Here is a 13,978-nt window from a genome sequence, read left to right on the forward strand (position 1 = left end):
CCAGCAAGGTCATGTTAAAGATCCTACAAGCTAGGCTTCAGCAATATGTAGATCGGGAACTACCAGAAGTTCAAGCTGGGTTTCAGAGAGCTAGAGGAACTAGAGATCCAATTGCCAACATTTGCTGGATTATGGAGAAAGTATGGGAGTATCAGAAAAACGTCTATTTCTGTTTCATTGACTAGGCTAAAGCCTTAGATTGTGTGCATCACAACAAACTGTGGCAAGTCCTTAAAGAGATGGGAGTACCAGACCACCTCACATGTCTCCTGAGAAACCTGTATAAGTGTGAAGAAGCAACTGTCACAATGGGATATGGAACAACTGATTGGTTTAGAATAGGAAAAGGAGTTCAACAAGGATGTATATTGTCACCCTGCTTATTTAAATTATATGCAGAGTACATCATGCAGAATGCTGACCTGGATGAAGCAGAAGCCAGAATTAAGATTGCCGGGAAAAACATCAACAACCTCAGATATGCAGATGACACCACTCTAATGGCAGAAAGTGAGGAGGACCTAAAGAACCTCTTGTTGAGGGTGAAAGAGGAGAGCACAAAAGTAGGCTTGAAACTCAAAATAAAAAAAACTAAGATCATGGCATCCGGCCCCATCACACCTTGGCAAATAGAAGGGGAAGACATGGAAGTAGTGACAGACTTCACATTTCTGGGATCCAAGATCACTGCAGATGATGACTGTAGCCACGAAATTAAAAGACGTTTGCTCCTTGGGGGGACAGCTATGGCAAACCTGGGCAGTATAATAAAAAGTAGAGACATCAGCCTGCCAACAAAAGTCCATATAGTCAAAGCGATGGTATTCCCACTAGTAATGTATGGCTGTGAGAACTGGACCATAAGGAAGGCTGAGCACAGAAGAATAGATGCTTTTGAGCTGTGGTGCTGGAGAAGACTCTTGAGAGTCCCTTGGACTGCAAGAAGATCAAATCAGTCAACCTGACTGTTCCCTGGAAAGTCAGATGCTGAAGCTCAAATATTTTGGCCACCAAATGAGAAGGGAGCACTCCCTGGAGAAGATCTTGATGCTGGGAAAGACAGAAGGCAAAAGATGAGATGGCTGGACAGCGTTACTGATGTAACAAACACAAATTTGAGCAGGCTTCAGAGGATGGTGGAAGACAGGAGGGCCTGGCGCGACTTTGTCCATGGGGTTGCAAAGAGTCAGACTCGACTGTGCGACTGAACAATAACAACAAAATAAAGACTTTCCATTTCTACAAGCTATGGTATACAGGTATTTGATATTTCATTGCCTGAAGTTCAAAATACAAGAGAAAAATAAACAAGAATCTCACAAATAGAAGTTTGACTGCACATTCATTGCAGAGCCATGTACTGATGGAGCACCAAAACCAGAGACAAGATGCCACACTCCATCTTTCCTTCTTCCAAGCAAGGGGGGCTTTTGTCTCAAATCATGGCATGAGCAAAAGATCAGGTAAGCATATGTTACCTTTGACTTTTTGGGGGGTGGTTTAGGAGGAGATGAAAAGCATAACCAGTAGCTAGCATAACCAGTAATGTGCTTGACTGGCACAATGAGCAAACAACACAACATGCAACTTAGGTCACCTTCACATGGGGCACTTGAAAATGGTAACCCTAATCAGGACTTCGTTACATGCATTCGTATGTAACATATAATTGTTCTAATAGCAAAGCATTTGGAAAATGCTGGACTTTGGAGAATGTAAGGGATAGTCTACAGCTTTAAATCCTCTCAGGACAGGTTCATAACCATAAATAAGTATACAAACCAAAATTCAGTCCAGGGGGTTCCTTATTCTGATTAGCCAAAAAAGTGAGTTAGTCATTGCACAGCTACTTATTAAAAATACTTTACTAACCCGGACTAATGCATTTTGTGGCAATTTTGCCAAGCCTGCTAATTTTGCCGGCACACTATGGTCTATAGGCAGGATTCTTTCAGTCAGCTGTCTTTCATGCAGACGTTTTTCACGCACTTCAGCATGATGAACTTGAGCGTGTCTATCAGTTTCCTCAATATCTTCTTTTTGTAAATGCTGTAAAATAAAAACGTAAAATACCACAAAAAATTATTTTGTTCATTCATAGTAAGCTACAATTTTGAATGACAAATATAATATACATCAATCACATCAATGAACCTTAGCATCCATCAGAAATCAGTCATTAACTCAGGGCACCTTCCCTTTACCCCCAGGGCTGATGGCAGGTTTCCTGGTGCCCTAGGTTGGGAGGGTAGGGGCCGCCCCCTAACTCCCAGGTGATTTAAATGGTTGCCAGGCTCTTTAAATGGGAGCCTGGCTGCTTCTGCTGGTGCTTCCCACATCACTGAAAGGTCCCGCCAATCAGCTGATTGGAGGGACCTTTCACTGGCATGGGGAGGGCAGCAGCTGCTCCTGAGTGCCCTCCCATGCAATTTAAATCACCTGGGAGGAAGGGACAGCCTCCACCCTCCCAGGGGCCACCCAACCTAACCCATGGCCACCACCCTAGGCAACCACTTAAGGTCATCTAATGGGCACACCGGACCTGTTTGCCCCTCAAAGAAGTGGTTATCCATCTGCTACTTAAAATACTATCAGTACAGAAAAATGATATGGCCAATTATTGCCCTTTCTGGGCAAAGTGATTGAGAGAGCAGTAGCAGACCAATTCCAAATCTTCTTGAATAACTCATCTGCTATAGATCGTTTTCAATTTAGCTTCAGACCAAACTAACAAAGATTAGTTTAACAAAGATGCCACTTCTAGTTTTAGTTGATTACCTCTAAGTGTAGAGAAGACTCATGCCTCTCTGTTGCTCTTATTGGATTTACCTGCAGTCTTTGATACCGTAGATAATATCATTTTTATGAGATATTTGGAGACATAAGTAGGTATTAAAGGATGTTACTTGACAATTCAAATCATTCCTCAAGGATTGGATTCAAAGGGTTGCTATCAGAAACCAGTTGTTATCAACCTGGAACCTGTCTTGTGCAATTACACAGGGCATAATTTTGATCTCTGTGTTTATTGATCTCTTACGTAAATCAAAATATTTGAGTTAGGGTTGCTAGCTCTAGGTTGGGAAATATCTGGAGGTCTTGGGGGGGGCGGGTAGAGCCTGAGATGATTAGGGTTTGAGGAGGGGGTGGATTTCAATGAGGTATAATGCAATAGAGTTCTAAGTGGCCATTTTCTCCAGCTGAATTTATCTCTGTCACCTGAAGATCAGCTGTAAACTTACGAGATCTCCAGCTTCCTCCTGGAGATTGGCAAACCTATTTGCAGTTTCTAGATGGGTTGTCACCAATATGCTGATTATATCCAGTTCTATATATCCTTATTCAAATCTCCTGGTGATGTGGTAGAGGTCCTAAATAGCTGCTTGCCTGCTGTGGTTAACTGGCTAAAAGTGAATAAATTGAAGCTAATATAAAGGTAAAGCTGGTTGGGAAGGTGGAGGTCTTGAAGGACATTGTTCTCCCCATTTCTGATGGATTTTAATTGACCTTTGTTGACTCAGTTAAGAGCCTTAGAGTTATAGTGGATCCAACCTTATTGTTGAAGAAGCAAGTCAGTATATCTGCAAAAAAAGACTTTCTACCAATTCTGCAAAAAAAAAACAGTTTTCTATCCTCTCAGCCTAACCCATAAGATGGTCTCTTATCTTGATCTGGCCAATTTGGCCACCTGGATCCATAATATTGAGACTAAACTACTTTAATGCATTGTACATTGGTCTCCCCTCAAAATCAACTTGGAAACTCCAGTTGGTGCAGTAGGCTTCCCACCCCCCCCCCTGGCGGGGGACCCCCGAATTTGCAGCCTCCTCCCCTGCTCTCCAAAAATCCAGAAGCCGGATGGGGGGGGGGGGCGGGAAACAGCGCCAATTTTAGTTCCACTCTTCCCCACTGAGTTTCCCAGTTAGGTTCTTCTGCTTTCCGAGGCTGCTTCTCGCGCCCAGTCAGCTGGCCAGAGAGGGAAGCCCGGCCCCCAGAGGATCATGTGCCTTTCTACCTCTGGAGGCTTCAGTCTCCTATTGAAAGGCTTCAACTCTGGTGTGTCTGTGTTACTGTAAAGAAGTTGGCAGCAACTTGTGAGTAGAGAGGCCAGATTCACCAGAAACCGGGTGGGTGGAGGGGGGGGAAGGAGAGGGAAACGTCTTCATTATTCCCTATGTGGAGATTGCTTCTCATAGGGTATAATGGGGAATTGATCTGGAGGTTTCGGGGACTCTGGGGGAGCTGTTTTTTGAGGTAGAGGCACCAGATTTTAGTATAGTATCTAGTGCCTCTCCCCAAAGTACCCCCCAATTTTCAAAACGATTGGACCAGGGGGTCCAATTCTATGAGCCACAAAAGAAGGTGCCCCTATCCTTCATTATTTCCTATGGAAGGAAGACATTTAAAAAGGTGTGCAGTCCCTTTAAATGTGATGGCCAGAACTCTCTTGGAGTTCAATTATGCTTGTCATACCCTTGTTCCTGGCTCCGCCCCAATGTCTCCTGGCTCCACCCCCAAAGTCTCCTGGCTCCACCCCCAAAGTCCCCAGATATTTCTTGAATTGGACTTGGCAACCCTATGGTGCAGAATGCTGAGGCGTAGACGTTATTGAGAGCTAGACAGAGCATACACATTACTCCCATTCTGCAGGTGCTCATTGGCTGCCCGCCCATTTGTTACCAAGCTCAGTTTAAGGTATTAGCTGTCACAGACAAAGCTGTTTATGGCTTTGATTCCTCTTATCTGCAGGGCCACCTCTTTCATTATGCTCATCTGAGCATGGCAAAATCAACTACTACCCATGTTTTCTTGGTTGTAGTTCCCACCTTTCAGAATGGCCAGAGACACGGAGGCCACAATAGAGGGCCCTGAAGCCAGCATCATACTTTATTCACCAAATGCATTCAAAGAAGTTTTTTCTAATACCGTTCTAACTGTAGCCCCTAGGGGCACAGGGAAGACAGACCACAATAAAAAGTAATCAGAATCTGCTGGCTTAGCCTGTTAGCAAAGTTTACTATGAGCAATCAGATCCTGCTAAATGTACCAACCAAGCCACCACTGGAGCAAGGCAAGGCCAGTTCAGACAAGTTACAGTCATTGCCCGGATGCAGCCTCCTAACGAGGTTGTTATATATGGTTTCCCTCTTGCTTCAGTTTCACCAACTCCTGCACAGTCAGGTCTTGCAAAGGACAGCTCTGTCAGTGCCTGGTAGTCAAATAATCTTTAAAACACCTTTCATTGTTTTTTCCTACATTTCTCTAATTCTTTTCCACAATTTTCCCCATCTTCATTTTGCTCTCTTCCTTATGATCTGTGTTTCATCTATCTTCAATGCCAATTTCTCTGCCCATCTTATTTTTCAGTCAACTCTTCATCCATTCTGGTTGGCAACTTGGAATGTATTTAATAGTAGTATAGCAGCAAGTCTTTGTTATTCTTATGAACAGAAGAGAGGAATTACTATTTCCTCATAAACTATCAAAGTATTAAAAGGATGCTTCCCCCTCTCCACCCTTTACATGCATGATAATAGAATGTTAATCTGCCTTAGCGGTAACCAGGGGTCATTTTGTAGAAAAGGAGGTGCTGGAGCTCATTAGCACAACATATTTGCATATGCCACACACCCCGGACATCACCGGAAGGTGGACTCAATTATATCAGCTCAGTTTCTACCTTAAGGCTTCTTGAATGATAATTGTCATCATAAAACCTTACTCCCATCTTACTTTTTAAATTACTTTCTCCAATGTGGCCACAGTGGCATGATGAAGATTTCCATCTGTATTGGTTATTTTTCCATGGGGGGGGGGGGGAATAGAAAGTTTGCCAAATCTTAGAGTTCAGTAGAATTCTCCCAGGGGGGTTGAACACTGGAGCCCAAAAGCAAGTATTGGGGGGGTGGGGTTTAAGAAAGAAAGAGCACAATAAAATTTAGATGTTCTGGAGCTCCACCTGGTGGTAACAAATGAGGAACAGAAGTGAGAATGTTGATGTTATTTATATCCCACCTTTCTCCCCAAGGGGGACCCAAAGTGGCTTACATCATTCCCCTATCCTCTCTTTTATCCTCACAAAAACCCTGTGAGTAGGTTGGGCTGAGAGTGTGTGACAGACCCAGGGTCACCCAGCATGCTTTCAAGGGAGAGTGGAAACTTGAACCTGGGTTTCCCACATCCTAATCTGAGACTTTAACCACGACACAAGTCTAGCTTCCATTGCAAATGGGGGAGGAGCGTGTGGTGATAATCTGGGCCAGGATATTCCTGAATGCCCATGATCATCCTGAAGCTGGTGGCCAATTTTGAGATTTCTAGCTTTATTTTCTGATGAGTTATGCCTGCTACAAATGGACAGAGAGATGGACATGTCGATCCTTTTACTATTATAGATGTGTAGTAACAGTCAGCAAAGTGATTCATTTTGTTATATTTGGTTTGAAACAGGGTTCTATGAGGGGAGTGATGCAATCTTTGTCTGGGGGACCATAGTGGCTCTTGGCAGCCCTGGGAGTCAGAAAGGCTCCCACTCGCCTGGCTGTCTACAAACTATGCAAAGTGCAATTATTCAATAGAGTCTTTTTACAAAGACAATATGTTATTTTTTATGTATTAAATTTATCAATTGCCCTCCCCAGTGGGACCAGGCTCAGGGCGATGTACAACACAGTCATATAAAACATCAATGAAACAAATGGGATTTAAATAAGACCATAAAAAACATAATAATCTGATTCATGATTTGTCATTGTTGACTACAGATGGCACTAAAATCCTAACAGCGCCTCTATCTTGTGGGAAATGACTGAAGGGGAAATGAGAAATGGGAGTGCCAAGACTGAACCATCATTGTCCTCAACCAAACACCTAGAAGAACATCTGTAAAATATCCCACAAGTGCAGATGTTGTTCAGCAGAGAGTTCCAGCAGGTTGAAGACAGCTGGATGTCTCTTGGGCTGGGGGACCACCAATAGCTTCTGATCTTTCAAGTGCAGTACTCTTCTGGGGGTATACAAAAAAAGGCAGTCCTGGAGGTATGCTGGTCTTGAGTGTTAAAGGCCTTAAAGGTCAGTACCATAACTCCAATGCAGCTTGCGCAGCACCAGATTAACATGCATTCTGTGTGTGAAGCATCCCCGTAAGGACCTGTGCTGCTGAAATTTGCACTAGTTGGAGTTTCCAGGTCAGCCTCAAGGGTAGGCCCATGTAATAATCCAATCTGGAGGTGACTGTTGCATGGATTACAGTGGCTAGGTCAGGGCAAGACAGGTCGGATCTTTTTTATTGTGTAAAACTACACCATCCATGCTGATTCCATCTATTGGTACACATACTGGGGCCATATGGGTTGCATATCCTATACAGCTCCAACTGTATTAGTTATATGTGCAAAGCTTAGGGCGTTTTCGCACTCACCTTCAGCCGGCGCGACCCCCCTCTTCACCGCGCAGGATCTGCGTGGATTTTGCACGTAAAGCTGCGGAGCAGCCGGAAGAGCCGGAAACTCCCGGCGCTTTTGTGGCGCAAACGTAAACCGCCAAAAAGCAGTTTCCGTTTGCGCGGCTTTTGCGCCAGGAGTTTCCGGCTCTTTCGGCTGCTCCGAGGCTTTACGTGCGAAATCCGTGCAGATCCTGCACAGTGAAGAGGGGCGTCGCGCCGGCTGAAGGTGAGTGTGAAAACACTCTTAGTTTATACTGTGTTTACTCAGATGAGTAGTGTATAGAATTTGGTAATTACATTAAAGATCCTGCCCTCTGTTTATACTGGAGAGTTTACATGAATGAATTTACTTTAAGATCACATTATGGCATACCACAACACATTTTTTAGCTCTTCTATTATAAGAAGTCTCTCTTCGCCAGGCTTTTAACGTAATCTTCTGTAATGTTAACTCAAAGACTCTTCCTATCCTTGCTGCTGCCCCTGGAGAAACAAATAATTAAGTCAGAAAACCAGTATTAATAAATAGTCATTCCCATTTAAGCCTTAAAAAGGATCATTTCTACTTTTCTTTCATTAGTTTTATATATATATATATATATATATATATATATATATATATATATATATATATATATATATATATATATATATATATATATATATATATATATATATATATATATATATATATATATATATATATATATATATGAAAAGTAATATAAGAGCAGAACATGTTATAGGTAGCAGGCAATGCACTAGACTAGATTTTAATTATGTAAATTTGGAGTGTTAATTTTTATGCATAATTTTATATTTTATGTTAGTTTTTATATGTTGTAAGCCGCCCTGAGCCACCTGGTGGGAAGGGCGGGATATAAATCTCAAATAAATATATAAATAAATAAATAATGTCCTCTATGGGGCTGCCTTTCAAAACTATCTGTAAACCAGCTGGCTACTCTCTGGGATGTATTACTCATATGCACTAGCTGATTATCTGTTTCCAAGAAGTGTTGGTCCTAAAGGGCTTGAGGCCAGGGTACTTCAAAGACTGCCTCCCCCTATATTATCCATCTCATCAGCTAAGATCTTCCTCAGAAGTCTGCTTTTTGTGCTTCCATCTTCACCAAACCGAGAAAGGCTTTTCAACAGGGGCACCTTGCCTATGAAATGCACTTTCTCTTGAGACTTGCCTGGTGCCTACTCTATTCTCCTTTAGGCACCAGGCCAAAACCTTTTAAAAAAAAATTTACCCGGGTTTTTAATTAAGGGGCTGATTAACATCATTTTCATAATCTGTTGTACTCACACTGGAGTGGCTGGCCACAGATAGCTGCTAGTTGCCTCCTTAATGGGATAGTTATGCCATGGCCAAAAGGGAAAAATAATGCCCCAACAATGTTTCCTGGAGCTGCCGCAGCAGCATACATGGCAATCCTGCAGCAGATGTGGCGTTATGGACAGGGCAGGCAGGACTAATGAGAGTCATGAGTTGAGGAGGCTGAGCCAAGTGTCTGTCACTGGCGGGGGGGGGTGAGCCACAGGAGTAATGCACACCCTTAAAGAGACCAGCTCCTGTTACAAGCTCTGACCTCCCATGAGTGGGGAGGGAGCACCACCCGTCAGACCAGCTGGCCCCCCATGGTGGCGCTCTGTACACAGAGCACACAGGGACCCAGAGGTTGATGGTAAATGAGAACGTGGGTGTGAGGGTGCCCCCTGCTCACTGCCAGCCGTGGCATGCAGCAGGGCACCCATGTTGTTGAGAGTGTCCCCAAGTCAACCCATGTGCCACATCCACAGGAGGCATAGCAGGAGGAGGGTCAGGGGCCCAGAGAGACTCATGGTGGGATCAGATGGGGAATTTGCTGTGATGGCCTCTCAGCTTGAAAAAAGCCAATCCTAAAAAAGGCACACCATGGTGATCACACAGCTCCTGGGAGGCTGCCAACTCCCACACGGGCTGCATACATACCAGAGGAACTTCACAACAATCTGGCATGCGCACTGTGCATGCATGGTATGCCGTGCCCATTCAGAAAACCAGGAATGCATCATTGAAGCATGCTGGGAACTTTGCCACCAGAAAGTCAGAGTGAGGGCCTTGGTGAGAGATCCTGGGGGTGTCAAAAGAGCACTCCAGCTCTGACAATGTCAAAGTCACCCTCCTCCCTGGGGGCAGGTGTCAGTACCCAGCTGCTCTGGCTGCTACTGCATCACCTGCAGGGTGGAGGGATGTCAGTTAGGACAATGGGGAAGGTTTGAGGCAGTTGGTGATAGGACCTGGCCCACACATCTAGGACAAGGTGATTGCAGTGGCAATGACACCCACCACACAGGACCCCAACATTGCAGCCACCCACTGGGGGGTATCACCATCTGCATGATAGCCTTCACTCCCAGCAGACCCTCCTCCACTACCCACTTGTAAGGAACACATTAGGTCATGAGGATTTGGATAGGCTTCCAAGTGGGACCGAAGGAATTGTTCCAGAGCTTCAAAATTGACATCTCCATCTGGATGGCAAGTCCCAGAGTAGATATCCATTCAGTGGCCATGCTCCAAAAGGCAGGAGGTGGCCAAGGCAACACTTTATACTGGCTTAGTCCTCCCAGGGAGAAAGTGCTGGTATTTGGCAGGGCTGTCCAAAGATAGAGATTACATAAAGAGAGCAAGCAAAGTTCAGCCCAAAGTCAGGGGTTCCAGAGAGTAGGATAACAAAGTTCAGTCTAGGTCAAGGGGAACAGACAGCAAGTTCAAGCTTGTCCAGAATCAGGATTCCAGAAAAGATGATTGTCCATGTCCAGTCCAGGGTCAAGGTTCCAGAGATCCAGTAACAGCAAGGTCAGTGGTTCAGTAGCACGGTCTACTTGTTGCATACATGAATTACTGCTTCTCTTAGCTGATTTTATAGCTAAGTCTTAATGAGCCATACTCACCGCCAATTACTTGGCAGTCATCCAGAAGCTACTCATCTATCTCATCAGTTAACAGCTGGCAACAGGCCACACTCTTTCTCCTTGCCTGCAACTCCACATATTGCTAACAGGGCTGGCGTTGCATGGGTGTGGGAGGACTAGGTGAACTGGGAGTTCTTTTGGAAGATGACCTGCATCCATAGGAAGCACTGAGTTAGAAGTTAAGGAATTAAGTGGATTGTCTACCACAGCTTGAGTCTCTTGGTAGCCTCTGGAAGTAATTTAGAAAAAAATATGCTGAATTGGCTTTAGGCCTGGAGGGATGCTCCCACTCCGCTGTAAAAGGAAGCTGGTAAAGAAATCCACGACTGAAGAATCTCCAGTTTAGGCATAATTTTTCCTGATCCTACTGGTAAATCAGGATTAAGGTCTTTCTTTTCTTTGGGCATTGTGGAGAACTCCAAGGCCCTACGAACTTTAGGCATTATTTTTTGAATATAGCTCTTGAGGAAATAATTGGGTTTAGATAGCTGGCACTATCTCCTCCTCTTCCTCAGACAGCTCTCCTTCCTTCTTGTCAAATATCTGAATTGAGGAACCGGAATCTCCTTCAGGAGAACTAACTTCAGGCACTATCTCCTCCTCTTCCTCAGACAGCTCTCCTTCCTTCTTGTCAAATATCTGAATTGAGGAACCAGAATCTCCTTCAGGAGAACTAACTTCAGGCACTATCTCCTCCTCTTCCTCAGACAGCTCTCCTTCCTTCTTGTCAAATATCTGAATTGAGGAACCGGAATCTCCTTCAGGAGAACTAACAAATCCATCTCCCAAATGGGGTTTGCACAATTTGTTTTTCTTAGGTCTGTCTGGAGACGGATAAATGCCTAGCTCACATCCCTCTCCAAATAGACTTCTCTTGGATGGTCTAGCCCTTTCCTGAGTAGCTTCAGCTCCCCTAACATTTCTCTGAATCAGCAGAGTAGACTTAGCATCTGTCAAGCTCCGATAGTCCAAATAATGATATCCTTTGTAGTTTGCAAATAGAATCATTTATTCAGATTCAGAGATGCTCCACAGAACACGTCCATGAAAGAACTGGGGAACCAAACAACTTACACAGCTATATAACATGCTACCAACAGTTACTAAATTGGCGGTTCTTTTCGAACCCAGGGGTTACAGGTTAGGATAATAAAACTACAAAGAGAATTAGCAAAGGCATGCCAAGAGATAACAGTCCTTCAGAACACAGGGGCATCGCTCCTCACACATCAAGAGACTAAACAGAGCCCTCTAAAGTTGTAAACATTCTCTTGCCAGATGGTAACAGCTATTAGGTAGTAAATATCAGAATGTAACAGGGCCCCTATCAGAATGTAACAGGCACTTAGATTCCATGGGAAGAAATATAGAGGAGCTTGACATACTGCTCCCCCTCAGGCTGGCCCTCAAGATTTGTGAGGATATTTTTTGTAAAAAATTTTGATTAACCACGGAGCTTTTATGTCCATTCCATGTATCCACTCGTCATGTGACAGTGGGAAGTATTTCCACCTGATTAAATAATACAAGACCCCCCCCCCCCCGGTTTTAATTTAGCGTCCAAAATTTCCCCCACTTCATGATGATTCTGATCCCCCACTGGAATCGGGTCCAGCGCTTCGGGTCGGGGTGCCATTTAGTTCCCCCGGAGTCCCGATGAAGTAAACTGGCATGAAACATGGGATGAATTTTACTAAACATTTTAGGTAGTTCTAATTCTACAGTTACTTTATTTATAATCCTTTTGATTATAAATATTTGATTTTAAAAAGTCCCACGTATTTATAAGCCAACTTCCGGGAGGGTTGGTGCAATGGTAAGTTCTTTGTAGATAGGAACACTGTATCTCCCACTTTAAAGTCCCAAGTGAGAGAGTGGTGCTTGTCATAATGTTTTTTGTAAGTCTCCTTAGCAGTATCCAGTTTTTCTTGTATGGTTGGCCAAGCCTCGCTTAACTTTGCCCACCATTGCTCAAATGTGGAGGCGAAATCCTCCTGCCCCCCCCCCCCCGGATAGCAAAGGGAACGGTTTCCGCTCATATCCATTAACTATTCTATAAGGGGTGGTCTTAATAGAGCTGTGCACACTGTTATTGTATCTGTATTCGGCAAACGGCAGTAATTCTACGCAGTTAGATTGCAGGTGATTTACAAAGCACCGTAAATATTGTTCTATTTGTTCCGTCTGACTGTCAGTCTGTGGATGATAGGCAGAGCTGAGCGCTTGCTCGATATGGGTTAATTTACAGAACTCCCACCTGAAGTTGGCAACGAACTGGACACGCCGATCGCTAATTAGCTTATCCGGAATGAATGGAGTTTCACCACATGTTGGAAGAACAACTGTGATAGTTTCTTAGCTGTTGGTATTTTAGAGCAGGGAATAAAGTGGGCTTGTTTGGAGAAGGTATCTACTACGACTAAGATCACTGTCTTCCCCTGGGAAGGAGGTAGTTCCACTATAAAATCCAGAGACACCACTGATCAGGGTTGGCTGGCCATTTCTAGGGGTTATAATAGCCCCGAGGGCTTCTCCGTCCCCTTCGCTTGGCCATTAGGCAGATTGGCAGGAGGCCACATACTCGGAAATAACTTTTTTCATAAACGGCCACCAGAACTGCCTATTCACTAGATGCAATGTCTTAATATAACCAAAGTGACCGGCTGTTTTATTATCATGACAGTGTTGTAAAATTTCCTTGTGCAAACTTTCAGGAACATACAGTTTATTGTCTTTGTACCAAAATCTCCCTTCTCCTACACACACTTCTGATGCTCGACCTTGGCTTCAGCTTCCAGTTTAAGTCGTCCCCCCCCCCCACGTCCCTCTGCTTATAAACGGAGTTTTTGTGCTCTTGTAGTTACAGCCCCCCCCCAAGTGGGAAGGGGAAATTAATGAGTCTATTACCTCTTTTTTACTATTGTGTTGGGGAAGTCAAGAGAGCACGTCCGCTAAAAATTTGCAGGAGCCAGGAATGTGTTTCAGCTTGAAATCAAGTTTGGCAAAGAAGCCCGCCCACCAGATTTGTTTTTCAGTTAATATTCTGCATCCGGTCAGAGCTTCTAAATTCTTATGATCGGTCCAGATTTCAAAGGGGACCCTCGCTCCTTCCAACCATGAGCGTCAGGTTTCTAAGGCAAACTTAACTGCAAAGGCTTCTTTGTCCCACATGAACCAGTTATGCTGCTTTGGGGGAAATTTTTGAGAAATGTAGGCACACGGTCTTAAGTTTCCCTCCTCATCCACCTGCATTAAAATCCCTCTCACAGCCACATCGCTTGCATCATATTGCACCACAAATGGTTTTAGTTCATTTCGGTGGACTAGTACCGGTTTGCTAGTGAACAGTTTCTTTAATTTCTCAAACACCTTCTGACATACATTAATCCACTCAAGCTTCGCCCTGGGCTTCTTCGTCTCAGGGCCTTTCCCTTTTGTCTTTAGCAAGTCGGTTAGGGGCAGCATGGTATGCGCAAATCCTTGTATGAAATTATGATAAAAGTTCGCGAAACCGATAAAGGATTGTAATTGTTTTTGCGTTTTGGGGGGCTGCCAGTCGAGCGCTGC

General features: G+C 44.2%; 1 protein-coding gene across 1 annotated transcript in view; it reads right to left on the minus strand.

The window, feature by feature from the left end:
- Positions 1 to 13,978, minus strand: part of FBXL13 (F-box and leucine rich repeat protein 13) — a 253,544-nt gene that overhangs the window by 193,330 nt on the left and 46,236 nt on the right. The window contains exon 8 of the mRNA XM_060246072.1: positions 10,907 to 11,146. Coding sequence (XP_060102055.1) covers positions 10,907 to 11,146 — 240 coding nt within the window. The remainder of the gene's footprint in view (positions 1 to 10,906; positions 11,147 to 13,978) is intronic.

The sequence above is a fragment of the Heteronotia binoei genome, chromosome 8 (genome assembly GCF_032191835.1).
Source record: "Heteronotia binoei isolate CCM8104 ecotype False Entrance Well chromosome 8, APGP_CSIRO_Hbin_v1, whole genome shotgun sequence".
Lineage (NCBI taxonomy): Eukaryota > Metazoa > Chordata > Lepidosauria > Squamata > Gekkonidae > Heteronotia > Heteronotia binoei.